This window comes from Dromaius novaehollandiae, chromosome 10 (assembly GCF_036370855.1).
Source record: "Dromaius novaehollandiae isolate bDroNov1 chromosome 10, bDroNov1.hap1, whole genome shotgun sequence".
NCBI classification, from domain to species: Eukaryota; Metazoa; Chordata; class Aves; order Casuariiformes; family Dromaiidae; genus Dromaius; species Dromaius novaehollandiae.
In genome coordinates this window covers 24501064-24519304 of record NC_088107.1, presented here as the reverse complement: position 1 = coordinate 24519304, position 18241 = coordinate 24501064, and the positions used below count along the sequence as shown (strand labels likewise).

The 18241-nt window shown below is 55.3% G+C and overlaps 1 protein-coding gene across 1 annotated transcript; it reads right to left on the bottom strand.

Moving 5' to 3' along the window:
* Window positions 1-2501: 2501 nt before the first annotated feature.
* HEXA (hexosaminidase subunit alpha) lies at window positions 2502-16829 on the bottom strand. Its single transcript, XM_026115646.2, has 14 exons — window positions 16455-16829; window positions 11523-11621; window positions 11109-11174; window positions 10885-10931; window positions 10333-10443; window positions 9321-9422; window positions 9085-9217; window positions 7817-7997; window positions 7311-7397; window positions 6880-6952; window positions 5832-6012; window positions 5501-5591; window positions 4628-4732; window positions 2502-4088 (listed from the first exon to the last, which is right to left on the bottom strand). Exons 1-14 carry the CDS (start codon window positions 16735-16737, stop codon window positions 4025-4027), a joined length of 1623 nt encoding a protein of 540 aa, XP_025971431.2. The 5' UTR covers window positions 16738-16829; the 3' UTR covers window positions 2502-4024.
* Window positions 16830-18241: the final 1412 nt, after the last annotated feature.

The window sequence follows — 18241 nt, the reverse complement described above, 5'->3', positions numbered from 1 at the left end:
CCCAGAGCCGGGGCCTGGGCTCCCTGGGGCCACCGTGAGGGCTGTCCCCAGAGGGACGGAGGCCTGGGCAGCGCTGCCTCGGCTGGCGCGGGTGCCCGAAACGAGAACGCAGCTCGGAAAAAAAATCTGTAATTAGCTCTGACGCGCCACCTCCGACGAGTCTCCCGCCAGCTCCGCGCCGGTTAATTAAGCGCACAGCTCTGCGGCCCGGCGCGGGGGCTGCCCTGGCACTGGGCACCGAGGCCGCCCGCCCGCCACCGGCTCGGCGCAGAGAGCGGCGGGAAGCGCCGTTTCCTTCATGGCAAAACCCGGCGGCAAACGCACTTATCTCTTATCGCCTCAGCCCGAGCCGGGAATTATCGATCGCCGCCACTTGTTGCGCAAAGAAATACACGTGTGCTTCGTTCCAGACTCGGGTAATTACTTTTTTAATTGCGTTTTTGACATATGAGGCTTTGTATAAACGTTGTCACCCCCCCCCCCCCTTTTTTAATCCGCACCGGCTGCTGCCTCCGCCCGGGGCGCCGCAGCGGGACGGGACCCCGCGAGCAGAGCACAGCTGTGCCCGGAGCGCCCGGCCCGGCCGCGGGGCGGGAGGCAGCGCCCTTCTTCAGCGACGCCCCGGGTTATTTTTAAACCCGCTGGCCTGAGTGATTCACACGCTGCATGTTCGCGTATTATCCCTGGCAAGTTTTACATGACAAATACGAGTTAAAAATAGATGTTCTTGAAGGAATCAAACACGTCGTGAGGACGGGAGCCGCCGGCTCGCCGCGGGGTCGGCGGATGCGAGGTGGCGGGCGCCCGCGGCACCCCGGCCCCGCAGCCCGGGCCGATAAACCGGGGAGGCCGGAGGGAAAAGGCGGGCGATTTTTACACCTGATCATAAATATCGCCCGGTAATTGCCTCCCTGCAGCTTTATGGAAACAATCTGGGCTGGTAATTAAATCCCCAGCAGGGCGCCGGTGTCGCTGTGGGTAAACACGCGGTAAATCATCGGGTGCTTAAAGGTCAGCTGGAAGGAAATTCGCTGGGGTTAGCGCCGCGCTCGCGGCCAGCGGATCCCCCGGCCCGGCCCACGCCGCGACAAAGGCACCCGGGGAAGGGACCTGTTTTCCCCGCCCAGGGAGAAGTAGGATGGGATAATAACACCCTTCCTCGGTGCCTGCCGCCCCCCCAAGCCCCCCCTGCCCTCCCGGCCTCCCTCCCCGCCTGGGACAGGGCTCAGCCCAGGCACCGCGGCTTCGTGCACAGCCACCGGCCGCTCCTGCTGCACCAGGGCACTCGGGACCCCCGGGGGAACAGGCAGCGCTTGGCCGGCCTTCCCCAAGGCGACGGCGTAGCTGTAGTAGGAGACAGAGACAGACAGAAGTGGCTGCGAACCCACTGCCACGAGCATCAACCAAGCAGATGCTCACGCGTCTCCCAAGGAAGGTGGCCAGGCTGCCTTTGGTACAATTGCTTACCTCGAGTCATGAACGTGCCCTTCACGTACGGTGGTTGGCTCCTCTCAGGGCTACGGATGGGGAAGAAGCTGGTGGCACCAGCTCTACTTGCGGTAGCAGGAGGGACATAGACATTCATCATCCCTCTCCGTACATTTGAGCAGCTATGGAGTTGCAGTCATCACACGCTGCTGCTTTGGAAAAGCATTCGTCACACCTACTACCTTTTGCACCTCCACTTCAAGCCTTTATCAGCTTCGGTGGCTCTTAAGTCAGTGTTTTATGAGGTCTAAGACACTGAAGGATACCAGCACGGGTCAGAAGAAAGGCTCTGCTCCACTGGCATTTGTTCCTGCGGTGCTGTAGGACAACAGGGAACTGAGGCATTTCCAAAGCCAACTCCAAAAACGCATCTGCTCCAGCCGGGAATGGGGACCCACACTCGCCTGAGCAGGCTCAGGTTTAAGTGCCAAGGCGCAGGCAGGTGGCCTAGATAGGGAGGGGGCTGCTGGCCACCCCTGTTCTGACCAGAAACACGTTTCAGAGCACGAAAACCCGTCCTCAGCAGCCTCACGGGGACGAGAGGCTTCTGCGAAGTTTCAGCAGATCAGCACTTCCCGATGAAAAGCCTCACAGGGAACAAGGAGCTCTAATTATACCAGCCTTTCGGAGCTCTTCAGGACTTGACAGCACATCAAGCCCCAGCACAAGGAAGCAGCTATTATTATTTGTGTCTTTCGTGTTACTCAATCCAAGAGAAACAAACGCACCAGGAGCGACAGGCGGGTGGACTCGCAATCCTGGCTCGCTCCAGTTCGACTCAACTGGTCTCTACTGGGCTTCTCGCTGAAAGCGGGGCCGAAGCACCAGGCACTGCAACCCCCAGCGCAGGCGAGAGGTTTACGCGCCTAGGGCGGGCTTCCCTCCACCTTCTCCGCTGTGGCTGGGCTCCACTTTTTTTTCTTTCCAATTAAAACTGAAGGGGTTTTTGCATATCACTTCAGACAAGTACTGCTTGGGCATCCCGTTGCAGGAGGGTAAAGAAATCCACGATCTGCCATTTCAGTAACATTTTTAATTCAAAACGAACAGGAGCAAAAAGTTTCCAGCCATAACGGAGAGCTAAAAGCAGGTCTCTCGTTTCACATCCAGACACGCACCCAACACTCCTGTGGTACAGGAGCTCTCCCTGAGAAATCCCCACACTGGGGCTGAACTGGGTTCCAGTAGGGCAACCCTGACCATCAGAGGACAAGCACCGAGACTGCCCCGGCTCCTCAGACCAGCAACGCAACACCACCAGTCTCTTCTCCAAGGAACCTACTCTCCTCCTACTCGGATGCAGGAGAACTGGCGTGGAGCCCACCTGAGGACAGAGCAGCAGTGCGAGGATGGGTAAGCTGGCTGAGTGCTGGGCAATGGCTGATGGAGGGGCCAAGCGGTGACTCGATAACATCCACGGATCCAGCTTGCCTGCTGCAGCACAGCAGGTTTGGGAGGTTTCCTCCAAGGGGCTTCAGGATCTCCTCTTCTCAAAAGCCAGAGAAGGAGGTGGCAGCAGACCGGGTTTAGGGCAGCAGAGGCGGTGGCTTGAAGACAAGCCTCCTGCCCGGACCCAGCCAGAGCAGCTGAGGGAGCGGACGGAGGAGAGACAGAGACAAGGACAGGAACCAACAGGCAACACTGACCGCTGACGTACGGAGGGCAAGACCTCCTACACAAAAGGCAGGGCCACAGAAGGAAAACCAAGGTGGGCTGTTCTGCACAGTGACATCCCAGCATAGGTATGGCACTTTGTCAGCAGGCAACAGTTGGGGTCAAGGCAAAAACCCTGGGGGAGTCCACAGCTAACCTCGGACCTGCAAGACCAGCCTTTCCCCCGCAAACACATCGCTGTGTGACTACAGACTAACTTTCCCTCAGCCGGGATGAGGCAGGGATGAAACCATTTATCCAGACAGCCTGGCTGCCTACAACAGCAACAGTAGCTTGTACGGCAGGGCTGGTCCTAACCCAGGCCCTGACCCAAGAGCTGGGCCAGAGGAAGGAGCAGAAGTCTACTATACCAGCGGTAGTGTACTCAGCACAGAGGCAAGGCAGGGTCTGCAGCTCTGCTTGGAGGGAGGGGGAAATCCACCTGAAAAAGCAACTCGGAGCTTGGCACTGTGGGGCTGCGGTCCCTGAGATGCACACGTTCAGCTCCAGAGCCACGGGGACAAGGCGCAGCCGGATGCTCCTCCACTGGCATCGCTGGAACAGGCCTGCTCATCTCCGACAGCAAGCTGATCTGACAGCGAAAATCCTCGCGCAGTCTGCCAAGCCCCAACAGAGCATGAAAAGGCACCTTTTCTCTTTGGGGTCATTTCTTTATAGATTTAAAAGAACAAATAAGAATAGAAAAAGAGGCAAAGAGTGCACCATCAAATAAAAAATTGCTCATTGCAACAAGGCAAGAGCAAATGAAAGGAAGTCCCTTTAACATGCCAGCAGCTTTTGAGGGAAGGGCGGGGAGAGAGAGGGATAGGGAGAGATCATTCCTCTTGTGCGCACAGAGGGCGAGGGCAGCAGGGCTCTCCATTCAAAATCCACCGAATTCATGATCACAGTATCCTACAAAGAGCGGCTCAGCCTGGACACCCCGCCTGGAACACAGCAAAGACAGAGCCGTCACAGAGAGGGCACAAACAGAGCCCGTGGTTAGGCTTTGAGTAGTTAGAGAAGCACGAGTTAGCCATCGGCACCCAATTTGAGATGTGACATGCTCAAGAAGGGAGCGCTTTTCATCCTGCACTCAGATTGCATTTTTTCGCTCACTCGTGGAAGCAAGGCATAAGGGCAGAGCCCGGTGCTGCCGGAGAGGCAGCGGCTCCGACGAGTGCCCCTTCCCCATCACCAACCCTCTGCTCAGCACAGCCGCCAGCCCACGCGCACGCCGGGGCCCTCTTCCAGCACTGCACAAAGCAAGCTCTGCCCACTCACAGGCATGAGAAACACCTGGGAGTTTCGATAAGTACAAGGGTCATTTCCCACCAGGAAAGCCCCACCTCACCCTCACCTCCCGCACCATTACCCTCACTGCCGTCCCCAGGGTCTCGCTAGAGCTGAACGTCAGAGACGACGTCTTTTGCACTGTCCCCCTGAGCTGGCACCTCTTCAGGATCCCTGCTGGAGGGACGGTTACCTGAGGAGCTCGCAGCGGAAGTTGGCCAGTCGCACGTATGCATCTTGCAGGTTCCTCACAGTCGCATTACTCCAAAGTCGCTCGGCTACAGCCCCAGCTCTCGGCCTTGAAGGAACGAGGGACAGAGGCACTCAGCTCAGAGGGGCGTGGGAAAGCTTCTCGCAGAGACCTCTGAGCCCCCAAAGGCTTTGCTCTGATTTAAGACCTGAAGTTGCTTCTAGAGATGCAGGTGTAAATTCAGGGAAGATGCACTCTGTTATCCACAAGGCCCAGGCAGCTTTCCCTGATGGTAACGGCATCACCACACCCAGACGGCCGCACTTACTGTGAGCAGGACCACGAGCACAGCCAGCCTGAGCGTAGGCCCAGCTCTCAGAGCAACTGGCTCAAAATCCACAGAGCCAGAGAGAGCGTAGTTCACGTTTAGAGGATAGTTCACCCTTAGACAATAGTGGGGAGGAAAGGAGACCCCTTCCAGGATGGGTCTGGGGGAGGCCTGGAGAAATGCAGGTGCCTGGTTCCTGCCCCAAGTCCTCCAGGATAAAGCACATAGCTTCTTTATACGGAAAGATCCATTCCCAGACACATGCAGATCAGGATGTGTCCAGATGACAGGAGAGAGACCAGGATTAAACGTGCAGTGGTTGCAGCAGCAGGTTCTACAGGGGTCTGTTTCAGTCTCACAGACGCCACAACCCCTAGTATAAGCCTCAGCAAAGTTCCTGCTACCACAGACATGTTGTCAGGGGACACAGTCAAGTACCATTAGGAGACCAAACCGGCAGAATTTGGTGCACATAACTCAGTGGTGAAGGAAATGGGTCTGAGCCCTGCCCACATGACTCAGGCTAACCTCCTCAGGACTTCTCTTACCAGAGCCTGGGGGTCAGGTTAGTAACATCCACATATTCACCCCACATGCAGGCCTCTCCGCCGATCACCAGATCCTTCTGCTCAGGGCTGCCTGCCAAAGACACCATGCAGAGGATCAGGTATTGTAAGAGAACTTGTGATTTACTGCCCTGCCCACAGAGGTGCCTGTAACAGCAGTGAGCTGGCTCAGCTATGGAGACTACGGCATTGACAGGGTCACTCAAGTGCCTTTACATCAGCAGTGAAAACAGGTTAGCAAGAGAGCCAGCCCTGACGCTACCTCCGAGAGGCAAGTCAGCTGCCGTAAGGGAACCTGACACAAGGAACGCACCTTCGAACTGCAAAGGCTCCACCTGGTAGGCCTCCATCCAGTCCTGCCCATAGGAGATGTGGTTGAGGTACCAGGGAGCAGAGAGCAGAGCCCTGTAGCCAGCCTTGGTGACTTCCGCCATCTCCTGCTTGTACGGTGGGGAGTTCTCCTTCCACACGTGGACGATTGTGTCTGGCCTCACCTGGCCCCACAGCACAAACATACGTGAACCCCGTGCACAGAATCAGCGTGGCAACCGAGTGTATCACCTCCCTTCACAAGCAGTGTCCCCAAGCCATCCACGCCTGTGCTGTGTAATGCCTCCCGAACACCCCACTCTGCCTGGGGTCCTGCCCCACAAACAGCCCAGGACCGGTTGTGGCGTGGTCCACAAGAAGCGGTGCAATCTCCTCTGCCCCCAGGGCTGTGCCTACAGGAAGGGACAAGAGCACTTTCCTACCCGCAGCAAGGACAAAAGCCACGGACCAGTGCAAGGTTACTATGGTCGCATAGGTAGCACAAATCCTGCATCTCTGATGCGTTCCAGCCCCAGCACAAGCCTCCTTCACAAAACTGCAGCTCCCAGGAGCCACCCGAATGGCAGAACTCAAACGGAGAAAACAGAGCTGGCAAAACCCAGCAGCTCCTCAGGCGCCTTCCTAACCAGCCAGGGAGGCTTGAACAGCGGGATAGCACTTGGCTCACGTGACACCAACATGAACTTGCCGAGAGAGACTGGGAGCAGACCCGGTGAATAACCGCTGCTGCTTTTAGGAAGGGATAAGCCCATTTGCAGAGCACGCCCCAGGCAGGGTTAAAACCTGCCTCTTGCAGCTACATATATGAGAACCTGGGGGAAAGAGCCTGTTGACAGTAGTTGGATAAAGCCACCATGAGGGCAGGGGGCTCTCGCCAGCACCGTGTCAAGAGCAACCTCAATCCCCTACCAGAGTACCTCCCGCCAGCACCAGCACAGGGCCCCTGGAGCACACCAGAGAGTGCAGTTGGGGCACTGGCACTGCTTGCCCAAGCGCAGGGAATCCCTTTAGGGAAAGCAGCCAACTCTCACCTTCGCTCCATTGTCAAACACCTCCTGCCACACCACGTAACCCTTGCCAAAGGAAGAGATGATGTCCAAAAGCCTGGAGCAGAAACAGTACTGAGTTTTGGATAGATACTCCCAGCTACAGTCCCCTCTTTTTGCCAGTTGTGTACAGACACAGCGGAAGCACCGATTTTTCCCAACACCCACAGCAAGACACAGAAGTACTTCTGAAGAAGGTAAGGGAGAAAGCCTGGCCCCTCACAGGGGAGCTTCAGGCCCAGGCCTCATGGTCTGGTCTCCCAACAAAATGTGGCCAGGCTACTCCCTTTGGGGTCAGGGAGCCATGCCCAAGTGTGAGCATTCTTGCAAAGGAGATAACAGGATCCCCGTGACAGCAGAAGACATTTGTGTTGTCACACACTGTAGCCACAGGCCCCAGACACAGCCATCCTTACCGCTGGATGTAGAACGACTCTAGTTTTGTGAAATCATCACCAAATCCCATCTCCTGCATGAAGGCAAGGATTTTTGGATTTGACTTCCTGTGTACGAGAGAGAAGAGAATAAAAGCACTGCATACCAGAGCTCTGGAGTAAGAGTAGACTTGGCCAAGGCTTTTCATGCTCTCTCTCTGCCTAATGAAGCAAGACACCAAAGATCTGCAGAGAAGCATGGCCAAGGATTGATGGGGTGGGATGCAGGGGTCCCATGCTAAATTTCTAGCCCTCTGGCTCCCTCTTACATGCAAATAACTCTCCACTCTCACCCTGCCTCTCCCGACCTTTTCAGGTGGCTGTTCTTTCAGGCACTTGTCATCCGTCCACATGCTGGCACCCAGGCAACAGAGCACTGATCCTGTTCCAGACCCTAATCCCAGACACTTCCCCAGCTAAACTGGAGCTTGTGATCTGCGCTTTCCCCAGGCCCTGCCCAGACTGACTTCAGACCAGGCAACACTCACCAGCACGTGAAGTCCACCTCGTCACCACCGAGGTGAAGAAAGAAGTCTGGGAACACAGCGCTGACCTCTTGAAAGAAACTGGTCACAAACTCATAGGTGCTGTTAAGGATGGGGTTGATGGGCCCGTAGGTCCCAGAAAGATTCTTGCCCAAATAGCAGGGAGTTAGGAGGCCTGGAGCACCTGGGTCGCAACAAACCCAGTACAGTGAGGAAGGGGTTAAACACACCCATCTCTCCCTGCGTAGTAGCCACCCAGACCCTCCCCAGCATGGCCCAGCGCCTGCCTGGGACAGAAGGCCCAGGTGCAGTGCATGAGGCATAACCACAGCAGCAGCAATGTGATCTCTGGCTCAGAAAGTCTGATCTGATCAGGAGAGAGCTGCGTTCTGCACTGGTCCTGTGCTCCTCTCATACACACTGCTGCTGCCGCTGCCCCAGGCGCACGTTCCCCGACGAGAGCAGCGGGTAGGCTCAAGCCTCTTAGACTAGACGCCCCTTCTTTCCTGCAACGATTGCTCTGAGGACAAGAAGGGGACAAGGCCCTGTCATTCCCCTCCCACACCAAATCTTTGTACCCTGTGTTCCAGCTAGCCCAGCCATGGCCCTATTCCTTTATGGAGATTCCCAGGGGAAACCACGCACAGAGCTGTTGGGAAAAGATAATGCCAGTGCAGCCCCCAGCACCCGCTCCCGCTCCCGGTTCAGTATACCCACTGCGGACGGGGAAGGGGAAGCAGCCATGGTTTTGGCAGAGACCACATGCACAGAGCGTACTCCAGTGTGGGCCGTTCGGAGGGAGGGGAAGGAAAGAGGAAGACAAAGTGGCATTTTCTGGAGCTTCTCACACCTCCTGGGAGACATGGACGAGGAGGTACTCCCAGTTCTTAAAGCAGGGAGCAATGTATCAGGACTGGGGGTCCAGCTGAGCAGAGTGAGGAAGCTTGGTCAGCTGCGCCCTCAGCGGAACCCAGGATCCTTGCTGTACCCCATGAGGTTGAGTTTTGGCAGAACAAACGTTCCAAAAAAGCACCCAGCTTGGAACCCAAGAAGAGATGGAAATATTTTCCCTTTGGATGCTGTTCTGGAAGTTGGACTGCTGGCCCCTACTTCCCCCAGCTGATGGCCTGCTCCTCCCCTGAGCCTGCCTGTGGGACACAGCTGTCCATGCTATTGGGATCCAGGCTGCAGAGACCCTTCCTCCCCCAGCTCTGCAGCTCTCCTAACACCTGCGCCCCTGAAGAGTGCCCCAGGCACGTCCTGCTCCGTACCGGGACCCCACGAAAGGGTGTGCCCAGGAGTGTCAAACTCTGCGATTACTCTGATGCCACGGAGCCGGGCATACTCAATCACCATCTTCACGTCACTGGCTGTGTACACGTGGGTGACGGCATTGAAGGCTCCCTGGGGAAACACAAGAAGTCACAGTGCCTCACTCCCTTGGCATAGGAGTGCTCAGCGCTCGCCGTGCTCAGCAGGGAGCTGCACAACGAACAGGATGGGTTACCTTTTTGCTGAGCTCTGGGAAGGTCACGCTCTCGTATGGGAAAGATGGGTCATCCACAATGTGCCAGTGAAACACGTTGAACTTGTTGTAAGCCATGACATCCTAGGAAGCAACAGGAACAAGGTGAACATGCCCTGCCCTGCCTGAAGGGTCAGCCAGCCTGTTGCAGAGAGGGCGTGAGGGGCCCCAGGTCCTTGCACTCCAAAGGGACAAGGTAAACATAAGGAGTGTCCCCAGATGCTCCCGAGGCTCCAGGAGTCATTCAGATACCTATCTGACAAACACGTGAGCACTGCAAAGAGCTGCAGATGGCCAGTAGTGCTCCTGCCAACAATAAAACTCCTGTTTCTCCATATAAGCAAGCCAGTGACTGAGACTTGGATGTTCAGTTCTGCTTGAGATGAGTGCAGAGCCACCACCCACTTTCGTCTAATGTGACTGGGAAGAAGCTAGCGTTTTCCTTGCCTCAGAAACAATCTGGCTTCAGAAAGTAAGCTGGGCTGCAGGAATCTAAGATACCTCAGGATTTTCTTCCTTCTCCCACATATCAAGGGAAGTGAAAAATCACCCACTTGAGGCAGCTGGAAGTTACATCGGGCACAGAGCCATGGGCACAGAGCACTGCACTAGGAAGGGCCCGCAGCATGGAAGCATTTTTCCACGATGCAGATCAGTGTACAAGAATTGAGGTCATGCTGCCATCCCACCCCACCCTGCTGCTTCATCTAGAGGCACACAGGCTCGTTTTCTTCAAAACAGCTAGGTCTGACAAGCTCTTCCTTGATGAGCTGTGGATGGCTGCCCCATGCCCAGCTGTATGGCTGGCTCTCACTAGATGGCTCCTGTGATCTTTGGAAAGGACCAGCAAAAACCAAAAGGCCTCCCAGCCACCCAGGGAGCTCCCATCCATCCCATAGGAAGGGACGCCTAGCTAATCCGCTCTGTCCCCCAGACAGTACTCAGCTGGCTGTCAGCAGGGCAGGACACACGCCTCGCAGCACAGGCGCCCTACCAGCGTTTGCAGGATGGCTCTCAGAGGCAGGTAGTGACGAGAGGTGTCCAGCAACAGGCCTCGGTGACGGAAGCGGGGGAAGTCCATGATCTCCGTCTCGTTGATGTAGTACTGCACACAGAGGGCACAAGGAAGAGGTGAGCAGGGCTGCAGGCAACGCAGCCGTTAACGGGGGAGAATCAGGGTCATCTTCATCCCCAGGGCCAGCAGGACTAGGAGGGGTATCCTCACTGCCGAGCACGCAACCCCTCCGTGTAAGCCAGCCAGAAGGAGCCACAGCACTTTACCTGCTCAGAAGGCAGCAATCTGGCTGGACTCTGTCTTCACGAATCACCACGTGGCCCTTGACATTACAGGGCTGTGCTGCTGTGCTGGAACTCCACCAGCCCCCAAGTCCCCCAACGATCCTTAGCCTGTACCCTTGAAGGCAGGAGCATTAGGGAGAGCTGGCTCACTGCCCTGCAGCACAGCCCGCCCCTGTGAGGCAACGTCAGGGCTCGTATCTCCGTGAGGGCTCACGTTAGCCTGCCTGCACGCGAGCCTCCCACTCACCGTGCCATCCTCGTCTCGCCCAACAAGCTGGCTGAACGTCTCCAGGCCTGTGGGAAAATCACACAGTTACTCTCTCAGCAGATTCCCCCAAAGGAACAGAGCACAATTAACAAAGCAAATCTACAGAAAAGAGGCCCAGAGAGCTGTCCCCGCAGGCTCAGGGGCAGGGAGAGTGGGAATGCCCATCAGAGCTCTGCTACTCCCAAATGCTGAACACACCTCACCTCTGAGAGCTCCCCAGACAGCATCTGCAGACAGCAGCAAGGAGTCCTGTGCGATGGAGAGCTCATCTGAAACACAGCATGAGACAGGCCAGCCTAGGCGTTAGGTCCCGCGCTCCATCACGCACTGCAACAGAGCATGACAGCCCCAGCCACAGGGCTGCAGCTGGACCGGGCAGCAGTTTTGACAGAGGGCTGGTCCCCGGGATCCCAGAAAGCTGCGGGGTTATTTATTTATTTTGCCTCTCCCACTGCCTTATCAGCATCCTCAGGTAAGTCGCTCCCTCCCAGCCCCAGTTTCTCAACAAATCAGCGAGGATACCCCCAAACTGGGAGACGCACGAAGTGCTGTGTGGCACCAGTTCCAACTAAGGGGCACAGAGACATCTGTGCTCCCGCTCCAAACCCCATACTCACAGCTCTCCTTGGAGTCCAGGCTGGGAAACCCATCGCACCCTGGAGAGGCCACAGAGACCAGGAGCTGGGCACAGGGCTTTCCGCAGGGTTGCTCATGCCCTGCAATACACACACACCGCAGCCGTTAACCCCCCCGGCTCTCTCCCGGCTTCCCAAGCCCGCTGCCTTCCCTCCAGCCCCACCAGTGATAGAGATGCATAACTATTTGGCCCAGCCATAGCTTTTAAAACACAGGAAACCTTCCCTTCGACACAGGAAACCACGACCACATGAGCAGATCCCAACCTCCAGTGCAGAGAAGGTCTGCTGGTGAGGAAGCCCCAAGGACAGGCATCCCAGCAGCAGCTTAAAGGAGCACACCACAAAAGCAGAGACATCAGAGCCTGGTTTAGCAGCAGCTCCCAAGGCATCCCTGACACCAGGCCCTGCACTCTGAGCAACAGCCACAACTACCAAGTCTTCTCCAGGGGGCATGAAGAGCTTCATACTTCTAAACTCTCTCTGCCTTGGGCAGAAAAGGAATAAACCCAAGAGCTCTCCTATCCCACCCCCACTTCTCAAAAAAAGCAAAGAAATTCTCTAGAGCAAAAAAAGACAGAGAATGAATCCAAGCATACTGCAAAGCTGAGCCAAGTCAGGTGTCACTGTAAGGCCTCACAAACTTAACTCACCACAGAGAGGTTCCTGACCAACTTCAGTGCTCTGCAGAGTAGGTCCCATGTGCAGCAGCTACAAGAATAAACCCAGCCACATTCGGATCTCAAGCAGGAGCTCTGGACACTCCTCCCTATCCGAAAGAGCACTTTCAACAATGCTGCACAGCCCCAAGTCCTCACCGGAGTCCATGGGAGAAGTTCCCCCAGTGCTGAAGGGGGTGTCGAGCCATTCCTGAGCAGTGCAGCTCAGCCCATGGCAGTCTCCAGCCAGCAAGAGCACAGGTTAGCTGAGCGGGGACCGTGCTGATCACAGCCGAGGTACACGCCAGACCGCCACAGCCTTCAAAGACACGTCACTCCCAGGAACAGCTCAATACGGTCACTGAAAACTAAAAGCTCGGCTTTGAGTGAGCCTGGTCATAAGTCAGACACCAAGCAGCCTTCAGAGAGACCCCGGCACAGCCAACACCGGGGTGAAACACAGGGAATGGATGCTCTGAAGCTTGCAGGAGCCAGGAACCACAAACGTTTCTGTGAAGGAATGACAAAACTTCTGTGGAGAGACGGCAGAAGGGAAGAATATTCTGCAGTCTTAAGTTTTCTGTTCAGTTACAGACAAGCTAGTAGCCAAGGCAACCTCACAGAGGTGCGATCTGGCATGCTGAGCACAGCAGCAAGGCCTCCTCCCTACGTTTGGTGAGATGGCAGCTCACCAAGGACAGCACCACGTGTCAGGCCTTGACACATGGGAAATATCCTTTTTTTTTTCCCCTAGGGATCTTCCTGGGACAAGCTTTTCCCAGCCTCTCCTTCACTCATCGCCACCCAAATGGAGCTTTTGATTTAGCGTGGAGGGATTTAAGCAGCAGTCTCCAGGAGCAGAACAACAGCCGCAGCTCTGCTCTCCCAAGGCTGGGCCTGGATGAAGAGCCCGGTCTCCAAGGTGAAGGCATTCTTGAATTTTCTATTAAGCATCAACTGTCCTTTCGGCAGCCTTGAGAGGAAGCAAATTTCTGCCCAACAGTAAGTCAAGCGCTGCAAAGCACAGCCCGTTACACCAGTCCCATCATAGCACCCCTTGTTAAACCCATGCAGGGAGACACCACCGAGCACAAGCCATCCAACACAGAGAGCGTGGCATGCACCAGCAGGATGAACCCAGCTTGCAAGAGCTCCAGACAGTCCCGATCTGGAAGGGGAGACACCGGAAGGCAGAGCAGAACAAAGTTACCAAAAAAACCTGTGCTAAAATCCAGTTGCATGCACATGATTCCTCATAGCTTTCCTGACTAAGGAGAAGGCAGGTAGGTGCCAGTGGCACTAAGCCTAGAAGACAAGGTAGACAAGCATGGCAGCAATCAATCACCTATTAAACCCAATGGTTGAGGCTCATGGTTGCAAACAGCACTACCAACACCACATTGATAGTTGGTTATTGCCATGGATTGGAAGACAAACACACTAAAGCAACAGTCGCTAACTGCAGTAAGACATCAGGGATGACAGGTCCTGGCTTGAGCTCCACGTGGGGTCCTGGGGCACACTCTCTCAAATACTCCTCAGAGGCGCCCAGCTAAAGGACAGGAGACAAGGGAGAAGCGGCAAGGGAAATTCCGACTAGAGATAAGGAAAAAAAAAATCTTCATCTTGAAGATGGTCAAACACTGGAACATCAGCCCAGTTCTGCATCCTTGGAGATACCACAAACTCTGCTGGACACAGCCCTGAGAAACCTGATCCAACTTCAAAGTTGGTTCTAACCAGGTTGGCCCTGTTTTGAGCAGGGGGTTGACCACAGATCTCTATAAGTCTCTTCTAACTTCTATTAGTCTTTGATTTCATGCCAAAAGTCCAAAAGTAACTCAGAATTTGGACACAGTCTACAAATCTCTAAAACATTTTCAGACCCTGGCAATTTGCAACCGCCTCTCACAGTGTAACACCAACAACAGCTGCCATTGGGATGAGCCCACTTGGGAGAGTGGTTGCCGGCCCTCCACTCTCGGCAGGAGAAAGGACTCTCAGAAACGTGCTTTCAGGGCACAAATCACAACCGCAATGCTTCCATGTTCTGCCACAGGCCAGAAGCAACACCCCTGAGATGAGGCTGCTTCCCAGAAGGCAAGAGGAAACAGTACAGTAATATTGGGGGAGTTTTAAGAGGACTTTGTTTGGGAATGTGGGGCACTCATGTCACCGAGAGTCTAGCTGATCAGACCAGCTCTGCCTTAGCATGCTTTCAACAAGTCGGGAAAAGATGCTGAAGTCCCCTTAAGCCTCTGCAATTCAATCAGTGTGCCTGTTTGTTGAATTGATGTACCAGCTTTCTAAAATGGCAAGAAAGCTATTTCTTTATTTTCTCTATTAATAGAAACTATTTCTTTCCATACAGGATTTCCATTGCCTGCTATTACTAGTCACTCATGGGGATAAAAAGGAAGGCAAGGAGGAAAAAAAAATGCTAAAAATAAGCATGTGGACTTTGAGTCCCACATAAAGCAGGGTGTATGGAAAGTGCTGAGTACGCACACGGACCTTGATCTGGTGATCATGAGAAATTGCTCCAAGTGATGTGATGGTCATATTTCCCTCTGACAGAAGCAGGAAAACATGAATAATTACACTAGCTGTTTTAAGTTTAGTTCCTAGCAGCAAGAGGAAACAAGAGGGGTATTTGCAGCTATCAAATCAAAATTTATTGTTATTGCTACTTACAAGACTTGGGTTTAAGAAATAAAATAAGCCAAATGGTTCTTCTCGGCGTTTCAAGCTTGCCTGTATCAAAGCACGATGCACTCGAGATGAAGCAGAGCAGCTTCCAGTGCCGTCACCCTCCTCTGCTTTGATCAGCAGCGACAGAGTTCACGCTGACATTTAAAACATTAGGAAGCAGAATTACTAGCTCTTTTTGATGAATGGAGCATTTCGTATTTCTCCAATGCAGCGCGTCAGGCTGCCTGCAGACCCACGCAGGCATTAAGCATCAGCGTGTGCTGGCTTCACGTTCGCAGCGTTTGCCTCAGCGAAAGCAGCCAGGGAATTTACTATGTCTCCTCCTATACGCACCACAGGCACTATCATAAAGAAGTCAAGAGGCAATAAGCAGTTATGACCTGTCCCAAAACAAGCCCACGCTCTCAAAGCTTTTGCTTTCACTCACTTTACACTATAGAAAAGTCCAGCATGAATCCAAGAGTCACCACCTCTCTTTGCCAGAAAGGCCTTGGGACCTCGGGATGCTTAATATCTCACCTTACAAAAAAAGGTGCTCTTGGACTAAACCAAGGAACAAGCAGGAGGCAACAGAAGCATCTTTCCCTAGCGCAAAACATCACACTGGACACACAGGCAACCGCTACGAGGAAGAGCCGCGACTCCTGAGAGCACCACAGCCGGAGCAATTGCAACACCGCCAGCAGCTCTCGCCACGGTCACGAGGAAGAAAAGGAAGCAAAAGGAAGCCCCGGGGAGCTGAAATGTGGCCTGAAGGAGATAATGTGAAATACAGACAGAAACAGCAAATTGACCCAGTAACTCCCTGAAAGAAACGCCAGATAACTGGCACTCACTGTGCCGTACAAGGCGGGATTTTCTTTTCTTTTAAACAGGAGCCCAGCAAGCACTTCCCTGCATATACTGAAGAAACACTGCCCTTTATTAAGTAACTTGTAATCAGATCAAGTAGCTGAGTCATCAGGAGTCAGGCTCAGCAAGGAAAAAAGAAAAGAAAGAAGTCGAAAGAAGACGAAAGAAGACGAAAGAAGACGAAAGAAGACGAAAGAAGACGAACAGTAGGTAGGATTCAAATAACCAAGACCTCAGTTTTCAGGCATGGAGCACGAGCTGAGCACTGAAGCTCAAGATCGATCCGGGCTGTGCTCCCAAAGTTTGGACATTGCAAACTCAAGCACGTTGCTTCCTAAGAACTGTTTTATTTGCTCTGCCAGCACCTGCAAGGTGCCTCGCGACTGCTGATGGCGAGGGAGCGAGGTGCTCCGGGGCAGCCCAGGGCGCTGACCCACCAGCGCAAGTGGGACTGAGGGCGACGCCGGAGGCACCACGAGCTATTTCGGTATCTAACCGCCAGGCCGGCCGTCACGGCTCACACCTTTGCTCTGCCAGAGCTCAAGTTTACCAGGCTAAACCCGCACCCCGCGGGGACCCCGGCACGCTGGTCTCCGCGAGTGGAGATCGGGGGGATGTTTTCCCCCAGGAGCCCAGACTGCCCGCACCGCCGCCCCCGGCCCCGGCCCTCAGCCCGGGCCCCCCGCCTCACCCTCCGAGCGGGCGCCGGCGAAGAGCAGCTCCCAGTAGCGCCGGAAGGCCTGGTCGAGCACGGCGCAGCCCGGCCCCACCGCCGACGACGCGGCGTAGGCGAAGCCGAAGCGGCGCGGCAGCAGACAGCAGCGGCCGCCGCCCGGCGCCGGGCGCTCCGCCTGCGGCCGCGGCCACACGGCGCCCGCCGGGCCCAGCGCCGCCGCCAGCATCAGCAGCGCCCGCGCCGCCATGGCAGCGCCCGCGTGACCGCGCCGCTGTCGCCTAGGCGACGCGGCCGCCATGTCGACCCCGCGGCAGCAGCGCGGCGCCCTCCCCGCGCGGCCCCCCGGCACGCACAAAATGGCAGCCCCCGCCCCGCGCCCTGCCCCGGGGGCGGCGCCGGCGGAGCGGGGCGGCGCCGGGCCCCTCCCGGCCGCCCGTCACCGCAGCCTCGCTCCGCAGCCGGGGCCGGGCGGGACGCGCGCTCGCCGGGGTTTAGCCCCAGGCCCCAACTCCCGCTTTGCCACGAGGGGAAACCATCGGCAGAGTGAAAATCCCGCGGCGCGCTAGAGAAAAGGCGGCGTTTGCAGCGTTTAGTTTGGTTTCGACGCTCCCGTAGGCTGGGCTGCGCGGTTGCTGCCTTCGCCTAGGCGAGCGCCTCTTCGCTATGTGCTTTTAAACAAATGCGACGCTGCCGATCCCCGTGCCACACGCATCTTCGGGTCCGCGTTACGTCGCTTCTTCCCTCGCCCTCCTCTCGAGACTCTTGTTCTCTAGATCCCCTCTGCCCGGCTGGAAAAGGCAGCAGCAAGCTGGAGCCAGGCGCGCGGTCGCGGAGCCCCCGCAGCCCCCTTTGAAGTTGAGGAGAAGACGAATGTTGTAAAACCAGCCCTCGGCACGCGCTGCTCGTAGGTTGTGTGATTAAGTGCACGTGGGCTTCGAACGTGCCTTGCTTTTCGGCATATGAGTGCTCTTTTATTGGCACAATGTGTTTTTTATTAAAGCAGATATAAATCAGGGCTGTTGCGCAGGTTTCCAGGGAGATAAAGGTAACTGGTAAAACGTTGGTTGGGTTTTGCACAAAAGCGCTTTCTCCTGCGGTGATGTCTCATGCAGGGGTGTCTCCAGGGACTCGTGCGTTGTGACCCAGTTATCAATCCCCGATCATTTCGGCAGGGCTGCCACGTGCCCAGGCGTAGTACCAAAACCCTGATTACGCACGGATAGCAACTCCGGCACAGGCAAGGGAAGAAATTACTGCTCAAGTGTTACAGGGATGTTCTCAGAGGATTTGGCTTTAACGAGAAAACCCATAGGCTCAGCTCTGGTGTTTGAGCTCCCCTTGGGCTCCTGAGCCCCCTGCAGCCTCGAGTGAACTCTGCATTTTGCCTTCATCCTCCCGCCTCTGTGTTTCTCAACAACAATCCCGAGTCAAGTGAGGACGCTAGCCCAGGTCTTACCTACAGAGAAAGCAACTCAATCCAGTTTGAGGAAAGAGCTGTTTTCCCAATACCAGCCATCATGAGCAAGCAGTGAAGCTGCCAGAAAACTCAAAGCTGTTAGAAATGCTGCAAGATGCAAGCCACAGGCATGAGCAGCAAGCAGGAAATGAAACAAATGCCACGGGAGAAAGCAGGACAAGGCAAAGGGCCTCAGCACACTCGAGCAAGACAAAAACACATCTTGCAAAAGCAGGCAGTGGTGGACACAGCCATAGAAAGATCTGATGTGGAATTTAAGCAATTCTTCTGTCAAGCAGCACAGGGAAAGAAGGGATCAACAGGAAAACACATTTTGCAGAAAAAC

Coding starts and splice junctions, on each gene's coding strand:
- HEXA (XM_026115646.2), bottom strand. CDS start 16,737: ATGGCGGCCGCGTCGCCTAGGCGACAGCGGCGCGGTCACGCGGGCGCT. Junction 7,398..7,816: donor GAGGTGGACTTCACGTGCTG/GTGAGTGTTGCC, acceptor TCTCGTACACAG/GAAGTCAAATCCAAAAATCC. Junction 5,592..5,831: donor GGAGCCTTTGCAGTTCGAAG/GTGCGTTCCTTG, acceptor TGTCTTTGGCAG/GCAGCCCTGAGCAGAAGGAT.